A 24,225-nucleotide genomic window follows, 5' to 3' on the forward strand; every position below is an offset into this window, starting at 1 on the left:
CACAGCAAAAAAATATACGTGTGTGAGATAAGAAGCTTGCTCCCCAACCACATGGTTCTGGATTCAGTCTCACTGCGTCGCACCTTTGCCAACTGTCTTCTACAATAGCCTCGGGCCGACCAAATTCTTGTGAGTGGATTTGGTTGATGGAAACTGAAAGAAGCTCGTCGTATATCTATATACATATTATGTATCTGTGCTCGACAACCGATTAATTTGGTGTGTTTACGCCACCGTGACTTAGCGGTTCGGCAAAAGAGACTTGAATAGAGTAGGTACTAGGCTTACAAAGAATAAGTCCTGGGGTCGATTTGTATGATTAAAGGCGGTGCTCCAGCCTGTCCGCAGCCAAATGACTGAAACAAGTATATATATATATATATATATATATATTACTTCGAAATTGATACGAGTGCTGACTACTTATGCAGATTGCCTAATTACTAGATTATAATTATACGGTGTATGTTTTGAAACCTGTTCTAATATTATAAATAAGTATGTTAGTAAGGCGTACAATAAAAAAGAAATCGCGACTTCTCATGGCCACAGATTATAAACTTCATCTTGTCATCACATGATGCTTTGTGTTGGAAGTGAATTAATATGAAGAGTGTATATGCTACTAAATATCTGAAAAATATGTTCCCTAATAATATTAGCGCCGTTAATAATTAAATGCTTAGGAAAGATTCATTAAGGCATCATAATTATAGGTATGTTTTCTGGAGATATAAACTGAATATGATTACAGAACAGTCTTTAAGTGCCGATTAAAGGTGGGTGTTGAGATGGAGGGTGTACGTCTCAGAAAACTGGGATTTTAATCAGGTTATGCAGATGTACATGCTTGTTTTGTAGGACGGTTTCAGATTTTGAAAAGCAAAAATTGGGGTAAGAGAAAAATTGGTTAAAGGGATTAGTCAGGGTATGAGTTCAAGTGCATTTCCCCCTCTCTCTCTCTCATATATATATATATATAAGGAGGCGGTCAAATTTTGGATAATTATTTATTTAGCGCTTTCGTCTCGTATCAGATTCATCAGGAGACCTCATAAATCCCGTAAACCTATAACTTAATTTATAAAATTTGTACACCACTTAAAGCAAGCTACTCTCTCTCTCTCTCTCTCTCTCTCTCTCTCTCCACACACACACACACAAACATACAGGTTTATACTTCAGCAGGGGAGATTATCACAAGAAACAAGGATTTTTTCGTTGGCATCCCTGGTATGACACTAACGAAAAAACAAGCTCATTGTCAGGGGATGAGTGAACAAGCATTGGAAACCGGTGTTGGTGTGTTTACGATCCTATAAATTAGCGGTTCGGCAAAAGTGACCGATAGAATAAGTACCAGGATTTAAAAGTAAAATAATTACTGTGAGTAATCTACGTATCTCACGTGATGGTTGAAGGTGAGATTGAAGAAACGTTTTCAAACGAAACTCTGGCACTAAGAGCAATTCCTGTTCGGATATCATCGAGTGTGCATGTAAGTATGTGGGTATAAGCGCGCACGTATATATATATATAAAGTTAATCCAAACAAGAAAGCACAACAAAAACACAACAACGCGAGGACGTGGAACAAATATAGTATTATTGGACGCTCAGGAAAGAAGGAGGGTTTAACGTTTCGAGCAGAGCTCTTCCTCGGAAACATAGGAGAAGGAAAGATCCAGAGAAGGGAAGACAGAGGGAAAAAATCGCCAACGGTAAACACGCGATATATATATATATATATATATGCGGTGAGCAGGCAGAAACGTTAACACGCCGAGTGAAATACTTAGCAGTATTTCGCCTGGCGCTACGTTCCGAGTTCAAATTCCGCCGAGGTCGACTTTGCCTTTCATCCTTTCGGGGTCGATAAATTAAGTACCAGTTGCGTACTAGTGTCGATCTAATCGACTAGCCCCCTCCCACAACTTTTCAGGTCTTGTGCCTAGAGTAGAAAAGAATATTTTGTTCGTATATCGACTCACAAGTTTGCCTATGTAGATATGATCAGTCACATACATACATAAAAGTACTTACGGAATTACACGTAAAGGTATACACAGAAATAGATATAATTATGAACGTGAATTATTCTGTCTATACTCCGATCTATATTTGCATACGTGGGTTTGTATACATGTGTGTACGTGTGTTTTTGAGGGTGTTTATAGCTGATTAGACATGAAAAAAAGAAAAACTAAAAGACAGCATTAAATCTCTAATTAATCTGTGATAATCTCGGATTATTAGTCATATTTATAATTAATCTCTCAACATTACGTATCATGAGGGAAGAAAACAAAAACAAACAATATTAATAATAATTATTATCATCATCATTTTAATTACGATTATTATTATTATTATTATTATTATTATTATTATTATTTCATTAGTTATGGTAATCTTTTCTGTATTAATGTTTATTGATTTACGAAAGAACTAAGATATATTTTTACAGAGAAATATAATTTCCTGACGTTCATGCAGCATATATATATACATACATACGCATATGTACACACACAGAAAGAGAGAGGGAAGAAGAAAAGAGATTAAATAATCCAGGTAAATATCAATAAAGCACTCATTTTTTAATGAATTTTGTTTAATTTACTAATATACAAATATATACGTAAAAGATGTACATGAGTGCTCAGAACCGTATTGATGGTAATGATTTCTTTATTTGTTAATTGAGGCTACCATTGGTTTCATGCTAAGGAAAGTATCCAATTGTCATATGTTCATACAGAATATGACACGCGTTGTTTGGTTTTAGTACAACGTACGAAACTAAAGATTAAAATTAATATTGAAAATAGAAATACTATATTTCTTAATCTCTCAGAGAGATTTATACTGTAGCAGCACGATAAAGTGATAGCATGTTGTCAACTTAATGTGACAGTCCCATGAAAAGGAAGAATGCTACTGTTATATAGCCCTAGGAAAAACCGTTTCCTGTTGGACACTGGTATCGATGTAATCGGGTTTACCCTTACCTCGAAATTGCGGGCCTCGTACAAAAAAAATAAGAGAAAATGAAAGGTAGCAAGCTGCAGAATCGTAAGTACACCGGGTGACATGCATAGCCGTATTTCGTCTATCCTCATGTTCTGAGTTCAAATGCTGCCGAGGTCGACTTTGCCTTACACCCTTTCGGAAGTCGATAAATTCAGTACCAGTCATGTACTGAGGTCGATGTAATCGACTTGCCCCTTCCCCAAAAATTTCAGGCCTTGAACCTATAGTAAAAAGGCTTATTATCATTATTATTATTATTATGTAGTAGCAGCAGCAGCAATAGTAAGGCGGCGAGATGGCAGAATCGTTAGCACGCCGGGCGAAATATTCATCAGCATTTCGCCCCTCATTACATTCTGAGTTCGAATACCGCCAAGGTCGACATTGCCTTTCATCCTTTCGGGGTCGATAAAATAAATGCCAGTTGAACACTGGGGTCGATGCAATCGACTCATCTCCTCCCACAAATTGTTGCCCTTGTGGCAAAATTTGAAACAATCATGTAGTAGTAGTAGTAGTAGTAGTAAGTGCGCTTGATTAATTGCAGTCATTTGATCATTGGCTTAAATAACTTGTTCCCAACTCGCTCGGTTTCCCTTTGACTCCGATCCCACCTTGCCGAGATCGAAAAACAAACAATAGCCCTTACAGGTCAAATGTTAAGCGTCATTAATATCATTATCGCCAACTCTAACATCGCCACTGATCCCGTAGGCGTGGTGGTCATCAGGCATGACATCAACATTATCATCTTGTCATCGCTAGCATCAAAACCATCACTTTCCCCATCGTCATCATCATCTGCCATCCCTATCATTATCACCAACATCGTCATCAAATTTAATAAGCTGTTTTTCCAATGAGTCAAGATTCAGCCACGAAACACTCGTCTCTAACGCCTATTAACTGGTAAATGCTGGTGGAAGGCAGGGAGGGATAAGCAAATTGCCGAAGAGAGGTGCGGACGGCTAATTACCTTTAGATCCTTTGAATTAGCAGCTGCCAAATTACTTTAAAGTTATTTATTCTCGTCCGTCATCAACCTGACAGCTGATTGATTCGGTTTGCTAGGATTCCTACTACTACTACTGCTGTTATTGTTGTTCGTAATGATGATGATGATGTTTACGTAGCTATTGAAGTTTCTAAGTCCTCACGCATACACAATATAAATATGTACATATATGGTTGGGGATACATACATGCATTCATATATAAACACATATGCATGTATAAATACACACATACACACTCGTCTGTCTGTGTGTGTGTGCGTGTATTAAAATTATACAAATACGGGTATCTAAGATTATTTATACTTCTAATTATTATAACCTGTAAGGTTTTTTTTCTTCCCATGCTGCCACTAGATTTGATCGCTATTTAAAATAACGATCTTCTCCTTATTTATATATTATTCAAAGGAATTCCAACTCTGTTTTATTTATATTCTTTATAATATTAATGTAGAAGATAGAATATATAGTATAAATAATATATATATATATATAGTAAAATGAAATGAAGTATTGATTGTCTTATTGAATAGATGAAATATTGAATATCAAATATTAAGGGACTAGTATACTTTCTTGCATTTAAGCAGTCTTCAAGGTCCCAGGTTGTGACAGGAATGTTCCAACTGTGAAACATTCCCTTAATATTTGTTATTCAATATTTCATCTATTCAATATTTCATCCTTCATTTCATTTTATTATTTATACTATATATTCTATATCCTACATTAATATTATAAGAATATAAATTAAACGTTAAAAACAGAGTTGGAATTCCTTTGAATAATATATTCCTCTATACACAATCATACAAACACCTTATATATATATAATAAATGTATGTATATTTTTTCAATGTGTACGAATAACAAGGAAAAAATAAATAAATAGTTACCAGGGTAGCAAAAATTCACACAAGTGCCAAAGATATTACAGCCTACTTCAAAGGTAGAAATTCCAGGGTTCAATGATTTGAATAACACCTGTCTTTGACTTCATTTATCCATATATATATATATATAGAGAGAGAGAGAGAGAAGGGGAGAGAGCGTGTGTGTGTAACATCGTGTTTGTAATTTCTATTTAATTTAATTTCTTTTTATTAATTGGTAATATTTATCCCCACTTAAACGTGGATGTTCTTTTGTAGACACAAAGCCCGAAATTTTTGGGGAGTGGAGGTCAGTCGATTACATCAACCCCCAGTACGCAACTGGTACTTAATTTATCGACCCCAAGAAGGATGAAAGGCAAAGTTGACCTCGGCGGAATTTGAACTCAGAAAGTAAAGGCAGACGAAATACCACCAAGCATTTCACCCGGCGTGCTACCGTTACTGCCAGAGCGCCGCCTTTAAACCCGGATGGTCTGTTGGAACAAACTAATTACGGTAGTTACAATGAGAGAAACCCTCGTATTGGATTTTTGGTGCAAAACGCACTCTTTTATTAATATCATTAAAAGCTGATCAGTTTTCTATGCACACGATTTTGTTTAGTACGGTTTCACCCTGAATTGATCTACCATGCAAGTAATGGCACGGTATAATATATATATCGGAGTGGCAGGGTTTTGAGTGTATTCAGGTTTATGTACATACAAGAATATATATATCATATATATAATAACTTAGAAAGGTTTTGGCCAGTATTGGCCCAGACCATGTCTAACTTAACAGCACCACCTGGCGCTATATATACTTTTATTTGTTTGTCATTTGAATGTGGCCATGCTGGAGCACCGTCTTTCGTCAAGCAAATCGACCCCAGGAATTATTCTTTGTAAGCCTTGTACTTATTCTGTCGGTCTCTTTTGCCGAACTGCTAGGTGACTGGGACGTAAACACGCCAACAACGGTTGTCAAGCGCTGGTGGGGGAACAAACACAGACGCACATATATATACATATATACACGACAGGCTTCTTTCAGTTTCTGTCTACCAAATCCACTCACAAGGCTTTGGTCAGCCCAAGGCTATTGTAGAAGACACTTTCCCAAGGTGTCACGCAGTGGGACTGAACCCGGAACCATGTGGTTGGTAAGCAAGCTACTTATCTCACAACCACTCCCTGCGCCGAAAAACTTCGAAGTCACTATCAATAATATTATTGTTTAACAACAATATATACAAATGTATGCGTGTCATATATATATATATATATATATATATAATACAAACAAATGTGGGAGATAAATGACTGAACTTTAGTATTTCCTTAAACAGAACAACTGATTTTTGTTCCCTTGATTAAACAACTTAAGTTTGTTCTGTTAATCTTGTCTGACTCTGCTAGAGACAATAAATATTTCTCTGTCGAGCGAATACAACTTAATGTTGGTATCTTATGCATTTCGACTGGTGCCGTTACAGCGACTTGTAAAATCTTGTCGTTCCCAAAACGTGCCTCGACGAAGATTTCTTCTCGTTGACTGCACCAAAAATCAATTGGCTATGTTTGGATAACTGGAAAATATATCCAAACTATCAATTTCACTCGACCGTTGTCGGAATTCTTTTAGTTAATGAACAATGAAAATTCATTTGAACGTTTTGGATATTGACCAATATATTTATAGTAAAGGGTCAGATGTTGTGCAGTCATTACCGTAGAGTGAAGAATTTCCTTTCATTGTGACAAGGTCCCCGGTTCGATCACGAATTGCAGCATTTTGTATGTTTTTTTTTTCAGTTGTAATCTTAACGTTTTTCAAGTAGAATTAACAGAATTAACAGGCGCAGGAGTGGCTGTGTGGTAAGTAGCTTGCTTATCAACCACATGGTTCTGAGTTCAGTCCCACTGCGTGGCACCTTGGGCCGTCCAAAGCCTTGAGTGAATTTGGTAGACGGAAACTGAAAGAAGCCCATTGTGTATGTATATATATATATATATATATATAATATATATATATATGCATATGTTTGTGTGTCTGTGTATGTCCCCCCCCCAACATCGCTTGACAACCGATGCTGGTGTGTTTACGTCTCAGTCATCTAGCGGTTCGGCAAAAGAGACCGATAGAATAAGTACTAGGCTTACAAAGAATAAGTCCTGGGATCGATTTGCTCGACTAAAAAGCAGTGCTCCAGCATGGCCACCGTCAAATTACTGAAACAAGTAAAAGAGTAAGAGAGAGAGAGTAAAGTGTAATACAAGAAATCAATTATATAAAGATTTGAAAGAAAGGAAAAAGAGAGATGCAAAGAAAGCCTGAAATGCCAGAGATAGGACCAAAAAAAACATGATTTCAAAATTTAAGATTAGGAAACATTACCAAAAGAAAGAAATACTCGTAACCGAGCTAAGACTTGGTAACCAAACATGCGAATTGGAATTTCAAGAATTTACCTGATATAGTCGTTTCTGCAAAGAATCATTCCAGCTTTGGTAAAACAGGAGGAACCGATTTCGCCAAGAGGAGCCTGACAGCACGCACATTTCAAACAGCCGGTGTGCCAGTAGCGGTCCATAGCATAAAGGAGGAATTTATCGACAATTTTAGCTCCGCACCCCGCGCAAGATTTTGCTCTGGGTAACTGATTGTTCATTACGTTTGATGGACTATTGGTATTTTCTACTTCGGACAAGCCAGCCACTGATCCGCCTGTTTTAGGGGTCATATTTAATTGATCGTCTGTACCTAGAATTAAACGAAGAAAAAAAATATAATTAGATTATTGCAAAGTCGATTCGATTGAATTAATGTAAATTTTTACATGCAGATGCATTTAGATTAGTAATGCTTTAAGTTACACAAGTTTCTGGCGAGTGAATTCAGTTGTACAAGAGGCATTGTGTTGAATAGTGTTGAGCGAAAAATAACCAAGTTATAACAATTTATGGCAAAGAAAGAAGGAGCGAGAGAGACAGACAGGAAGAAAGACGGACATAAAATGGAGGGCAAGAGAAAAGCAGAAATAATTATGTCTTGACATTTTCTTTTTCGTGAGAAATTACGCAGGCGGGGCTGTGTGGTAAGAAGCTTGCTTCTCAACCACATGGTCACGGGTTCAGTCCCACTGTATGCTTCTTTGGGAAAATGTCTACTATCATCGTCTTGGCTCGATTAAAACCTTGTGAGTAGATTTGGTAAACGGAAGTATGAAGCCCGTCGCATATATATGTATATATATCTATGTATGTGTGTCTGTATCTACGAGTATTCCCCACCAAATGACTGAAACCAGTAAAAGATAAATTAGCCAACAACTTCTTAAGGCCGTATGGTGTCTTATAAACTGAGCTAACGATAAACCTTCAATATTACTAACAATGCTCGTCCGTCTTTACATTCAAGTTCAAATTAGGCCGAGGTCGACTTTGCCATCCATCCCTTTCAGGGTCGATGAAATACGTACGACCTGAGCACCTGGGTCGATGTAAACGACTTATCTCTCCCCGAAATTGCTGGCCAAGCGCAAATATATGAAATCAATATTACTGGTATCCGCAGTCACCTGCGTAAATGACATATAGCTCATTAAAACAAATTAAGAACACGGGATTAAGAAGTAAATATGGAAACCGTTTAACTTCGTTTGAGGCCTAATATAAAGGGTACAGACTCGCCTTCGACCATGAATAACGATGAGGTTGCACCTAGAAAGTTCTCCTCCGAGACCCAAGTCCTGGCAAGGTTGTTTATAGAAGACCAGCAGTCGCCCATGCATACCACTGATGTTATCCAAAGGAAAGACAAAGGGGTCGATACAGCTTGGCACCTGGCACCAGTGACGTCGCAACTCATTTCTACAGCTGAGTGGACTGGAGCAACATGAAATAAAGTGCCTTGCTCAAGAACACCACACACAACCCGATCAGAGAATCGAACTCATTACCTCATGATTGTGAACCCCACGCTCTAACCACTGAGCCATGCGCCTCGGAGGCCTAATATAATATTACTAATGATATACTGTCTTTTTTTTAATTCTCAAAAGAATCTTTAAAACGATTTGAAACCGAAGTGGTGAAGAGTAAATCACACATTGAGATGAAATGGTGGTGGCGATGATGATAGTGGTGGAGGTTGTGATGATGATGATGATGGTCGTCGTCGTCGTCGTCGTCGTCAACCTCATCGTCGACATTTTGATGTTGATAATTAAGGTAAAAAACATTAAGAAAACATTGTAGGTGATGACGACGATGGCGATAACCACAACGATTAGGATGAAATAATAATAATGGTGATAATGAGGATGATAGTTATTGTGATGATGATGATGGCACTGATGATGATAATGGTCTGGATGATAATGTTGATGAACTCTCGTTTGTTGATATCAAGACTTGAGAAAAACAAAATGGATTACACAGCTGGTTCTGTAAAACCTCTGAACAGATTTGTTGCGTGTGTGAGTGTATATACATTCTTGTACATATACGCACGTATAAATGAGAGAGAAAGAAAGTACGCACGTTTCTGAGATCATATATATATATATATATACGCATACACACACCTACACGTGTGTGTGTGTGTAAATGTTTGCATATTTGTTTATATAAGTAGGCGCGTGTGCCTATGTAATAACATATGTAATATTTGTATTCGTGTAATATATATATATACACACACACACACATATATATATACACACATATATATATACACACATATATACACATATATATATATATACACACATATATACACATATATATACACACACACATATATACACATATATATACAAACACATACATATGCATACACACATATATATACACATATATACACACACACACATATATATATATATAGTAGTATGTATGAATGTTTGGTGAAGAGTTTAACACATAAAAGAAAGCAAGAACCCCCTTCCCCTCCTTTCCTCGCCCCCACCCCACCCACCTCCTTCCTACAAACACAGACACTAAAGCGATTTAACAATGTTCGCTTCTAAGACATATTTCTTCTTCAAAACATACTTACAACAGAAATAATTACGATTATAATACTACAACAACAACTAATACCAACACTAAAGAATAACAGCAATAATTATTGATAATAAAGATTACTGTTATTGCAAGAGTAGTGGCAGATGTGGCGGAGTTGGTAGAGGTGGCGGCAGCAGCCGCGAAGTAACAGACAACAGTTGCGAAGTAGTTATTAAATTGAAGTTAACTCAATAGACACACACACTCACACACACAAAGTGAAAGAAAGCAAGTGTGAGAGAAAGGGGGGGAAGGGGTTAAATCTCGCTGTATGTGTGTGTGTGTGTGTGTGTGCAAGCGCACGCGTTTTTGCGTCTGCGTTTGCACTCCTCAACCGCTCGGCAACCGGTGATGGTTTGTTTACATCCCCGTAAATTAGCGGTCCGGTCAAAAGGGACTGACAGAACAAGCACTAGATTTCGAAATATGCAACTGGGGTCAATTCGTTCGATAAAAAAAAAATTCTTGAGGGTGGTGCCCCAGCATGGCCGCCGTCTAATGACTGAAACAGGAGCTTGAGGTGTTTTCGCTCAATAAACTCTCACAACGCACGGTCTGAGAATTGAAACCGCGATCCCATGACCGCGTGTCCGCTACCCTAGCCATTGGACCATTGCACCTCCACACACAAACATTTATATATGTATATATATATAATACTAAGCAATAAAGGGTTTAGCAACGAATTGCCTTACCACATACCGAATTTAGAAATAGCAGTCAAAGAGTTATAGCTATTTCTTCTACTAAAAAGGGAGATCTCAGTAATGTATATATATATATATATATATATACACACACGTTATATATATATATATATATATATATATATATACACACACACGTTTATATATATATAATATATATATATACGCACACGTTTATATATATATATATATATATATACACACACGTTTATATATATATATATATATATACACACACGTTTATATATATATATATATATATACACACACGTTTATATATATATATATATATACACACACGTTTATATATATATATATAATATATATATATATATATACACACGTTTATATACGTTTATATATATATATATATACACGTTTATATACGTTTATATATATATATATATACGTTTATTTATATATATATATATATGTTTACATCTATATAATTCATATATAATTATATATATATATATATATACATACATATACACACACACACACAGACGCACATACACACACAATTGCAAACGTATATATTGATATATGTATGTACGTGCACACATAATTATATATATACGTATAACCATGGAAACGGATATATATTTACAAGTTCACGTACATTCACACACTTTCACTTTCATTTTATTATATACACACGGTAATCCATCGCCAAATCGTGCTTTATTATTTACGCTTACATCGATTCCACCCTGGTGTCATTTTGCATTCATAATAAAATAAATATATACAAATTATAGAAAATAATAATTCGCGAATTTTCCCCTACTGCGGAGTGGGGCTAGAAGGTAACACCCGCGGATATTCGAGGGGTCACTGTATATCCATATAGAGAACTTACAAACATAAACATATATGTATAGGTTTATGCGTGTATATACATGTACATACTCTTTTACTTGTTTCAGTCATTTGACTGCGGCCATGCAGGAGCACCGCCTTTTAGTCGAGCAAATCGACCCCGGGACTTATTCTTTGTAAGCCCAGTACTTGTTCTATCGGTCTCTTTTGCCGAACCGCTAGGTGACGGCGACGTAAACACACCAGCATCGGTTGTCAAGCAATGCTAAGGGGACAAACACAGACACACAAACATACACACACACATGTATATATATATACATATATACGACGGGCTTCTTTCAGTTTCCGTCTACCAAATCCACTCACAAGGCTTTGGTCGGCCCGGGGCTATAGCAGAAGACACTTGCCCATGGTGCCACGCATGTGGTTGGTTAGCAAGCTACTTACCACACAGCCACTCCTACGCCTATATATATATGATTGTATTTTTATGTATATATTTATATTTGTGTATGTATGTATGTATGTATACGGAGATTATTCAAGAATAATGAACCGATTTTGTTACGCAATATTTTAATAAGGAGAAAGCAAAAGAAAAATCCAGCTGAGTCACGCTGAAGCAATGAGAAAGAGACGGAGAATATACGAACATTAGGTTACCTCAAACATGTCGGGGGCCTACTTTCACATCTAAAGTCGAAGTGTGCGTGTGCGTATATATATATATATATATATATATATATATACACATACATATATACATACACATGTATATATATGCACATGTACATCTATGTATACACACACGTGTGTATGTGTGTGTGTGTATATATATATATATATATGTATATATATATTATATATACACAGTAGAACCTCGGTTTTCGAACGCCTCTGATCAAGAATAAATCGTGCGTTATATATATATACATATATTAGTCAGCGGAGTGGCGTCATTTGAAGGCTAAAACAATGCGAAGATAATTGTGACCAGCGATGTGTAGCAACATCTGAAACTGATAGTCTGGTCGGTCACGGTGATATATATATATATATACACACATGTACTTACATGCGACGACGTGGGTTCTAGTTGATCTGATCAACGGAACAGCTTGCTTATGAAATTAACGTGCAAGTGGCTGAGCACCCCACAGACACGTGAACCCTTAACGTAGTTCTCGGGGAGATTCAGCGTGTCACTTCGAAATACAGGTGAAGAAAGAGTGAGAGAAAGGTGTTGGTGAAAGAGTAGAGCAGGATTCGCTACCCATCCTCTGCCTGAGCTTCATTTTCGTTCAATAAACACTCACAAAACCCGGTGTGTGTATCGAAACCGCGATCCTACGACCGCGAGTCCGCTGCCCTAAACACTGGGCCATTGCGCCTCCATTTACATATACATGCACATATATATATAATTATAGATATATATATATGTCTGTGTGTGTGTGTGTGTGTATACATATATTTATATAGACGTATTTCTATATATTACACATTTTTATACATAGATATTTATGCTCATGTATATGCATATATCCATACATCTGTACACACAGATGTGTACATTTGTCTAACACGCAAATATATTCATGCGTTCACTCACAGAAACTTCCCACACCATCGCATCCACCCGACAGGGTAAGAATAACAACAGTGATCAAGAACCAGCGAAATTCGAGCAAGACTATTAACATTTATGTTGTCGTTCTGCCTATTAAAAATAACAGATTTTCTCAAATTCCACCTTTTGTAACGTCACTCTAAAATTACAGAAGTACGGAACAGTCGTGGGCGAAACCGTTTCGCTCATTTTGTCTAAACCAATACCTGCATGTCGTTAACGAAACAACTGTAGGGATTTAATTACGATCACAGCTAAGTTGGAAAATTAAATTACAACTACAGTTGTAAACACTGGAACAACAACACTTGCAAGTTCTTTGTTACAATAACGACTGCAATGTAATAGCCAATTGTAGGGGCAAAAATGGCCCAGTAGTTAGGGCAGAGGACCCACGGTCGTGGGACCGCGGTTTCGATTCCCAGACTGGGCGTTGTGAGTGTTTATTGAGTGAAAACATCTAAAACTCCACGAGGCTCCGACAGAGGGTGGTGGTGGCGAACCCTGCTGTACCCTTTCACCACACTTTCTCACAGTTTCTTCCTGTTTCTGCTTTACCTGCATTTGAAAGGGGCCAGCCTTGTCACACTGTGTCACGCTGAATCTCCCCGACAAATACGTTGAGGGTTCACGTGTCTGGTGAGTGCTGTAAACACTAAGATATAACGTTCAAGCGCAAGTGTTATCTTTGGATTATAAGCGGAACCGTCTCAAGTTATGGGAGTATTGTGCAGTCGCACGGGCCTCACAGATTTAGGGACCTCACGGGTGTAGGAGCCTCACAGCTCTAAGGGCACATACTTTGTAACCTATCAACAGGGTGGCTGTGTAGTAAGAAGCTTGCTTCCCAGCAAAATGGTCCCGGGTTCAATCCCACAGCATGGCGCCTTGGGCAAGTTTATTCCACTATAGCCTCGAGCTGACCAAAGCTTTGTGAGTAGATTTGGTAGACGAAAACTGAAAGAAGCCCGTTTTGTGTGTGTGTGAAAGTGCGTGTGAGTGTCCCCTAATCATCGCTTGACAACCGCTGTTTGTGTGTTTACGTCCCCGTAACTTAGCGGTTCGGTGAAAGGGGCCGATAAGTACTAGACTTAAAAGGTTAGTCTTGGGGTCGAGTTGTTCGACTAAAACACTTCAATGTGGTGCTCCAGCATGGCTGCAGTCAAATGACTAAAACAAGTAAAAGAATAAGTAGTTACTAGAGGGCCCTGCATATTGAGCTGTCCTGGAGGGTGGGCCATAATGCTACTAAAACTGCCCTGATTACAACTGAGAATGCTACTCTAAGAATTAGGGGAACGTGCCATCGCAATAACGGTTGTAACTGAAAAAATTAAGAAGCAACAAGAACTTCAAGATGTGTGAAGTCTCAGAAGAAGCAGCAACTACAACCGCAACATCATGAAGAACAATATCAGCGGTAACAGTAGTAGCAACAACAACAACAGTGGTAGCAGCAGCAGCGAAAAACAACAATAACGACAACTGCAACAACAGCAACAACAACTAGAATAATTATAACGGCGATGACTAAAGAGATAGAACGGTTAAGTTCTTCAGCACACATCAAGAAAAAACATCTGTTCTTATCATTTTTTGGTACATGACAGAAAGCTTAAATTTAATTTGGTTTGTTTGTAGTCCCCGAGAAAGCTTTCACCAAGAATTTTCGGCTGCTAACTAAGAAAACCGCCTCTACCTATTTCAATCAATGTGATATTGTGCTTTAATTAGTCATGCCTTGCTAAGTTCCAAGCGAAGTGAGGGCTTCCTTCTGCGGGAGTAATCTTCAGGTTTCTGCTTTTAGACGTAATTATCGTATATAAACAAACCACTCGAGTCGCAGCCCGAATCGCTGGCGCAAATTAGACACGCGCAAGTCTAATTCCAGCAGAAATCGGCAGCGGAAATAGCGATCGCGCCATTATAAAAATAAATATTACACAAATAAACAAAATACATTAATAAATAGATAGATAATAACAACAACAGCAGCAACAATAACAACGAATACACGAAGACAAGATACAAAAAAGCAACAACTGTAGACTGTACATCAACAATATAAACATGAAGAATATGATGAGTAAATATATAGGATATAATGTTGATTAATATATTTTACATGCGGAACATAAGTATACATCATAAGATGATCATCTGAGGAGTAAATATGGTGAAGAGTACTTGAAGTCCTGCTGTAATAATTTCACACTTAATTCTTCTTCTTATTAGCTGTTGTTATTACATTCTACGAGATAAATATAAACAAATAAACGGAGACCTGATGGCTAAATCTAATTTGCTTTACTAAGAATTTTTGGCAAAATAATAATACGTAAACCAAATGTGTTTTCGTTCTACACAGGCCTTGTTATCTCGTTGTTTTCTTTTTTGTAAGGGTGCTTGTTTTTAATCTTTTCGTTAATTTATTTTTTAATTATTTCTTTATTTACTTCTCATTTCGTGTTGAGGATGAGGGGGAGGAGAAAAGAGAGGATGAGGATGAATAAACTTTAATTAAGGTTTCGTATTTCAATTTATTCATTTATTTTATTTTTTCAAACCTCCTTCCTGTTACTCCCTTGTCTTGTCCATTATTGCTGATATTGTTGCTGTTGCCGTTGTTGGTGTTTAGCCCATGGCTTTCAGGTCAGCCCTGATTCAGCAAACCTCAACTAATTTCTAACACTCGGCTAGAAATTTAGGTGGTGTCAGTCGAGTAAAATGACACCAAAATTTGGCTGGAAGCTGGCAGACTCGTTAGCACACGGACCAAATGCTTAATTGCATTTCGACCGTCTTTACATTCTGAGTTCAAATTCCTGCGAGGTTGACTTTGCTTTTCATCCCTGTGGGGTCGATAAAATAAGTGTCAGTTGAACACTAGGGTTGATATAATCGACTAACCCTTCCTCCGAAGTTGCTGGCCTTGTGACAAAATTTGAAACCAATATTTGGTCTGTGCTTTATTTCGAAGACCCCGGAGCAAGAGAAAGCATAGTTCTGCCAGGCGTAATTTGAAAGCAGAAGGCATAGATCAGGGAAATATTCGGCAAAGCATTTTGCTGGACGCTCTAACGATTATACGAATCCCCAAACTTACTCTATCATTCTCTTTTGCCGAACAGCTAGGTTATGTAACGTAAACAAACCAAAGGTTATCAAGCGTTGAGGGAGACAAATACACGCACACACACACGCACACACACACGCACACACACACATATATATATATATACATACATATATATGCACACGCACTTATGGACTTCTGCACAGTTTCCGTCTAGCAGATTCACTAACAAGTCATTGATCAACTCGTCGCTATAGGAAAAGCTGCTCGACCAAGGTACCGCGTTGGGGGACTGAACCCGAAACCGCATGGTTGCAAACCGAGCTTCCCAGCCACACAGCCATGCCTCAACAATTTCTTCAATATGCAAATGACACCGGCACGGCGCTTTAATAACCTTGTGTGTGGCCCACTTTATGCGTCGTTGCTTTAAAACGCTTCTTTATGGTTCGTGGAGCAGCGAATATTCGCTACACTGAAGTAGATTCTAGATTTCTGGTTCAAGCGTATTTCTCATAAATTTCTATACCATGAAAGCTATTCAACCATGGGCCCAGGTACAGGGGGTGCAAGTGCACCCCTAGAACTTTTGTGGGGTGCCAAATCAATATTTGTCCCTCCCTACTTACTTTTCTCATGTTTAGAAAACTGAATAAAAAGTGATCATTAAAAAGTGATCATTAAAAAGTAGATCGAAGTTAATAATAATAATGATAATAATAATAACAACAACAAACCTCGACACATACCCAAGGCACACAGAGGGAGGTGAAAGCTAGATATAAAAATAAAACTGAATAATAATAATAATATCTATATGAATATTCATTCGAATATTTACTCGTGTGTATGTGTTTTTGTCCACTACTACCATTTGACAACCGGTGTTGGTGAGTTTGCATCCCTATAAACTAGCAGTTCGGCAAAAGGGTCCTATAGAATAAGCAGCACGCTTTAAAAAAAACAAAAAGAACTGGGGTTCGATTTATTCGACTAAGAAATTCTAGGCAGTGCCCCAGCATGGTCGCAGACTGAATCAAGTAAAAGATAATAAGCAAAAAAATAAAGAATCCCTCATATGGACACACAGACACACACATATGCAGAACTAACTGACACACAGCTCTACACAATACTGTACTCGTACTGACTCAGTCACTATTTACTGACACAAACACACACACACAGACACACATGTATATATTCGTACACAACCTCCCAGTGCCATCACCGCCGCCGCCGCCGCCAAACTGACAACAACGCACCGACATCCAGCAGTCAAGATATTATACAAGAATACGCGAAGTTTAAACCGAAATAGTAAAGCAGATTCACTGAAATACATCGCCGATATTCTTGTAACAAATGCTAGACAAGCTTTCATGAACTCTCGCGTCTGTCTGTGTTGTTAGCTTATAAGGTTTCTCATCTCCCCTGCGGTGGCGATTCACAGCCGGCTTTTATTGAGACCTCTGTTCTTCTGATCAACATATACACATACACACACACTCGCACGCAATTGTCTGCTTGGCCTGAGAGTATGTGTATGTATTTATATGTATACATATATATATATATATATATATGCACACGCATACAGATAGATGGAGCATATATAGATGACAGATAGAGAGATAGACAGATAGACAAGGGTAAATAGAGAGACAGACAGACAGATAGTTAGATAGACAGAGATAGTTAGATAGAGAGAAAGTTAGGTAGAGAGAGAGAGAGAAAGATAGATAGTTATATATATATAGAGAAACAGTTAGAGAGAGAGAGAGAGAAACAGTTAGGTAGATAGAAAGAGAAACAGTAAGATAGATAGATAGATAGAGAAAGATAGACAGATAGATAGTTATATAGAGAGAGAGAAACAGTTAGGTAGATAGAAAGAGAAACAGTTAGATAGATAGATCGATAAAGAGAGAGAGATAGATAGATAGATATATAGATATATATATAGATAGATAGATAGATAGATAGATAGATAGACGAGTGCAAAATGTGCTTGTGTGTCTATGCGCACCTATGAAAACGTCTAATGTGGAAACATTATTTTGATGTGCATAGGAACTGCATTACCTGCCCGGATGTGGCTATAAACCAATCATCTAAAAATCATGGGTCAGACATTACGTTTTGCTATTTTCATAGCAGCCTTACTCGAAGCTTCCAGATTTTCCTACAAATATATCCACCATTCGTTTATCTAATTATACAGTTTATTCACCCTGTGTGTCTGCTGCAGCATTTTGATATTTTGATCATAGATAACAGGCCGGCACCAAAACAATTTTAAATCATAAAGTAATTAGGGAAGCTAATTCGCTGGAGCGAATTCTAGTTTCTTTTAATGAACTCGAAGTAGGTGAGAAAAGTCTAGAGAATTCCATCTCTTTTTTTTTTTATCTTACTTCTTTAATCTTATACTTATTTCAGTCATTAGACTGCGGCCATGCTGAAGTATAGCCTTGAAGACTTTTTAGTCGTGCGAATCGACCCCCAGTAGTATTTCTTTTTTTTTTTTTTTTTTGCTTCAAGCCTGCTACTTACTTTATCAGTCTTTTTTGTCGAAATGTTAGGGAGCGGTTTTCAAGCGGTGGCGATGGGCAAAAGGAAACACACACACACACACACACACACACACACACTTTATTTAAAAGCAGCAGAAATATAACAAAAGCTGTTACTCAGAGTTTCACGTTCCCGTTCGTCGGACAGTTTTTTTTAACAAAACTGTCCGACAAACGGGAACGTGAAGCATATTACTCTACCTCTGGTATTTGAGTACTCTTTTTTCCACCTTATTTCACATTTATGTGCTTACTCCAGTATATATATATATATATATATATATATATATATATATATATTATATATATATATAATATATATATATAACTGCCTTCTTTCAGTTTCCGTCTACCAAATCCATTCAAGTCTTTGGTCGACCCGAGGCTAAGCTATAGTAAAAGACACTTGCCCAAGGTGTCATGCAGCTGGATTGAACCCCGACCTATGTGATTGGGAAGGAAACTTCTTACCACACAGTCATGCCTATGGGTATAACCATGCCTGCTGAACTTGTGATTGTGTGTTTAAGAAATTTGAAACTACATAGTTTCGAGTTCAAATAACAGCGAGCGTCTCCACCCTAAATAACTTCGCAGCAGCAACATCGGAGGAAACGTTTATGGTTCAAATATCTGCTCTGTCGTTCAGGTAAACAACAGCACGTGACCTAAGGCTACAGAAGTTGAGCGGAGATTACTGCAACCAGCTGAGTTTTGATTTCCAGTCTAGGAAAACCTTGCATCAACACCCGTCTCAGTGGCTCCAGAAAGGGTCATGGCTGCTTCCCGCGTTTTCTAATACATTAACAAATAAAATACAAGATAATATAAAACAGAGGTTATCAACCAGGGCCCATATGAGCCTTAGGGGTTCATATGAGCATTAGGGGTTCATATCAGCTTTAGGAGTTCATATAAGATTTTGTTATTAAAATTTATGAGCAATAAAATCGGTTATACTCCTGCAAGCTACAAAATATTTCAGCAATTATTTTACACACTTCCTAAAAATATTCAGATAATAAAACGATAGGATTCTATTGAAGCATCGAATGGCTACGAGGGTCCTCCTGAGTAAAACAGCAACAATATGGAGTCGAGCTGCTTGGCAAATATACTCTCTAGATTCAAACTTTGGCTTAATATTATCACATGGCGTACGTGAACGGTAGGTGCATCGAGTCTACAGGGGACAGAGCCGTGATTATTTTCATGATATTGCTAATATGCTAAATATGGAAGCACTCCGCCGGTTACGACGACGAGGGTTCCGGTTGATCCGAATCAACGGAACAGCCTGCTCGTGAAATTAACGTGTAAGTGGCTGAGCACTCCACAGACACGTGTACCCTTAACGTAGTTCTCGGGGATATTCAGCGTGACACAGAGAGTGACAAGGCCGGCCCTTTGAAATACAAGGTACAACAGAAACAGGAAGTAAGAGTGAGAGAAAGTTGTGGTGAAAGAGTACAGCAGGGAACACCACCACCCGATGCCGGAGCCTCGTAGAGCTTTTAGGTGTTTTCGCTCAATAAACACTCACAACGCCCGGTCTGGGAATCGAAACCGCGATCCTATGACCGCGAGTCCGCTGCCCTAACCACTGGGCCATTGCGCCTCCAATATGCTAAATATTTAAGGTGGAAAGGATTATACCAATGGATAAAAACTACATACGGTGTTGCGAACAAAAATTGAAACAAGAAACAATAGAAACGGAAAGATGGATCATTTGACAGAAGATTCCAAGTTTTCAAAACTGTTGTTTATTATTCATTAATAATAATAATAAGACGGTGAGCGGATAGAAATCGTTAGCACGCCGGACAAAATGCTTAGTGGCGTTTCTTACGGATTTACTTTTCACCGAGGTCGACTCTGCCTTTCATCTTTTCAGGGTCGATAAAATAAGTACCATTAGAGCACAGGGTCCAATGTAATCGAATGCCACCTCAAAACAAACACACAAAATCCACGCTTTGTTTCTACAGTAGAAAGGATTAGGGATCATAAAATCTCACTGGGACAACTTGTTTATATGTGTGCGTAAGTCTATCACATTTAAACAATTGGTTTGTACAGTTAAAGGACAAAAGGAATATGAAGTTCTTACAAATTGATATTAATAACGATTACTGTGCACGTGAAGGGGGGAAAGACAGGGAGGTAGAAAGAGATAGAGAGATAGACAGACAGGTAGATAGATAGATAGATAGAAGACAGACAGACAGACAGACAGACAGACAGACAGACAGACAGACAGACAGACAGACAGACAGACAGACAGACAGATAGATAGATAGATAGATAGATAGATATTTCTTTATTAGCCACATAGGACTGAACACAGAGGGCACAAATTACAAATTAGAGATTTTGTTTTGGGGGAGAAAAAAAGTGGGGGTAGGTTTTCGATCAAAAGGGATCGTAAAAATATAAAGATAGATAGATAGACAGATAGATGCATCTATATATATATATATATATATATATGTATATGTAGAGAGAGAGAGGCACGCACACCCACTCACATACACATACGTTTCTTGTGCATACACACACACACACACACACACCGACAGACATGATTGCTAAAACAGATTGAAGTGGTTCGTGTACGGGCTTACATTACGTATGTTTTAACATTGTTCTGTTCTCGTCTAAAATTATAACAACTTCTTAGATATCGTTTTTAAAATAACGCAAAACCAGTCAAACAGATATATCTCACCCACCACCCACACACACACGCACACATACACATTCACCTATCTCTACATCACACACACACACATACCACGATATACGCAGAATACACACTCCTACGATTACCAACGCCTCGACACACGTGATTCTACCAACAATACATACACACACACACACACACACACACCTTCACACGTAGAAACACACAGAAAATACACACATCGACCAGATTTAACGCCGCGATAACCACCTTAACACCTTAATAACTAAGACCCCCCTACTCCTGCCTCTCCCTTATATTACACCTAGAAGTAACAGCTGTATAACACTCATATACAAAACGTTGCCACGCGTGTATATGTATAAATACATCTGAAACTGTGATATATATAAATACATTACATAAATATATTATATATAATACATACATGCGTGTGTGTGTGTGTGTGTGAGTGCGCGCGCTTACGTATACATACATAAATTATTTCTACATTATCGCACAAATTTTGTTTCGTGTTTCTTTTTTTTTTAAGAATTCAAGTATTTTACAGTCAGACACATACCCATCCATATATATATATATATATACATACATACATACATACATACATACACATTTATATATATATTATATAATATATATATATATATATATATATATATATATATATATATATATATTCACCCACACAAGGGTATGTCTGTGTAGATAGATACGTGTGTAAATGATGTGTGTGTGTGTAGATATGCGAGAAAATATATAAACGTGTGTGTGAGTGTGTACACAGACAAGTGTAAACAAATTCACAATTGCGCGCACACACACAATCTCACACACACACAATCACAAATAGTGAGAGAGGGAAGAGAGAGAGAGAGAGAGAGAGAGAGAGAGAGAGAGAGAGAGAGAGAGAGAGAGAAAGAGTAAGGTAAGCACGTAGAGAGACATCTTGCAGATGAAAAGTAAAGAAGGAATATTGAATTAATGACATTAACAAAAGTATTTCTAAGGCAAAGAGAGAGGAAATAAAAAAAATGTCCTGAAATAAAAGCTAAATATTGACAAATGCAGTATATTTAGAACACTGAACCGTTGTTTAAACACACAAACAGGATATGTACAATTTATGTTCACTTATAGACATACAAATGCTCTTCAGGGCTTAGCATAGACACACACATCCGTCTTTCGTTCAAACATCGATGAGTGAGCAGACAAGCAGAGGTTTAAGGGACTGGAAGACTATATACTTATATGAGTCAGTAGGATATATACGAGGGAGATTATAAGTCTTTATTGCCCACAAGGAGCTAAACATAGAGAGGACAAACAAGGACAGACAAAGGGATTAAGTCGATTATATCGACTCCAGTGCGTAACTAGTACTTATTTAATCGACTCCGAAAGGATGAAAAGCAAAGTCGACCTCGCCGGAATTTGAACTCAGAACGTACAAGATTGTACTCCAGAATGACCACAGTTCAATGACTGCAACAAGTAGTAAAACATAAATGGTAACTGAAGATCCTGCACAGAGATATTGAACACGGGATCTCGAGATTCTGAAGTGAATATCTTAATTATGCAACTTTAAGCCCTTCCCAACAGCCTTGAGAGGTTATTGGTGTAAAGCAATGCGTGCCTTAAGCAGAAAACATGGTGGGACAGGACTTCCATTCGGGTGTGGTCTGCTGTTGGTTTCTGTCTGAGAAACTATTTCGCCGTTTAACAGGTATCATTTGTTAAACTGATTACTGTTCTCACACACTTCACACCGGTACTCACTATATGAATTATCTGGAGTAGCTGATCACAGGGCGATACAACTGAGCTCGGACAAAGCAACAATATGGAAGAGTTTCACTTAGACAGGCCACAGTGATTAAGAGAGACCAGTGCAACTAAAAAGAACCACTGGGATTAAATTGGGCCCATTTCTTTAAGGTGGATCAGTGGGATTCAAACAGACCAGTGTGACTAAGATATGCCAAAAGTGATTAAGATGGAATCATATAATTGCCTTTGAAAATATTGGTAGATGTATGGATGGATGATGGATGGATAGATAGATAGATGATAGAGATAGATAGATAGATAGATAGATAGAGATAGATAGATAGATAGATAGATAGATAGATAGTGAGATAGATAGATAGATCGATAGATAGATAGATAGATAGATAGATAGATAGATAGATAGATAGATGATAGATAGATAGATAGATAGATAGATAGATAGATAGATAGATAGATAGATAGCAGATAGATAGATAGATAGATAGATAGATAGATAGATAGATAGATAGATAGATGATAGATAGATAGATAGATAGATAGATAGATAGATAGATTAGATAGATAGATAGATAGATAGATAGATAGATAGATAGATAGATAGATAGATAGATAGATAGATAGATAATAGGTGATAGATAGAAGTAGATAGATAGTGATAGATAGATAGATAGATAGGATAGATTAGATAGATAGATGATAGATAGATAGATAGATAGATAGATAGATAGATAGATAGATAGATAGATAGATAGATAGATAGAAGGAAGATAGATAGATAGATAGATAGATAATCTAGATAGATAGATAGATAGATAGATAGATAGATAGATAGATAGATAGATAGATAGATAGATAGATAGATAGATAAATAGATAGATAGACGGTAGATAGATAGATAGATAGATAGATTA

General features: G+C 37.5%; 1 protein-coding gene across 2 annotated transcripts in view; it reads right to left on the minus strand.

The window, feature by feature from the left end:
- Positions 1–24,225, minus strand: part of LOC115222878 (LIM domain transcription factor LMO4.1) — a 47,747-nt gene that overhangs the window by 15,119 nt on the left and 8,403 nt on the right. The window contains exons 1-2 of one of the 2 annotated variants that reach the window (XM_029793254.2): positions 7,804–7,851; positions 7,399–7,690 (exon numbers count right to left, since the gene is read on the minus strand). In XM_029793254.2, the coding sequence (XP_029649114.2) occupies positions 7,399–7,690; positions 7,804–7,843 (332 nt within the window). In that variant the 5' untranslated portion in view covers positions 7,844–7,851. Of the gene's footprint in view, positions 1–7,398; positions 7,691–7,803; positions 7,852–24,225 lie in introns of those variants that run through there. The other variant, XM_036511822.1, reaches the window with a different exon arrangement.

Source organism: Octopus sinensis, linkage group LG21 (genome assembly GCF_006345805.1).
Source record: "Octopus sinensis linkage group LG21, ASM634580v1, whole genome shotgun sequence".
Lineage (NCBI taxonomy): Eukaryota > Metazoa > Mollusca > Cephalopoda > Octopoda > Octopodidae > Octopus > Octopus sinensis.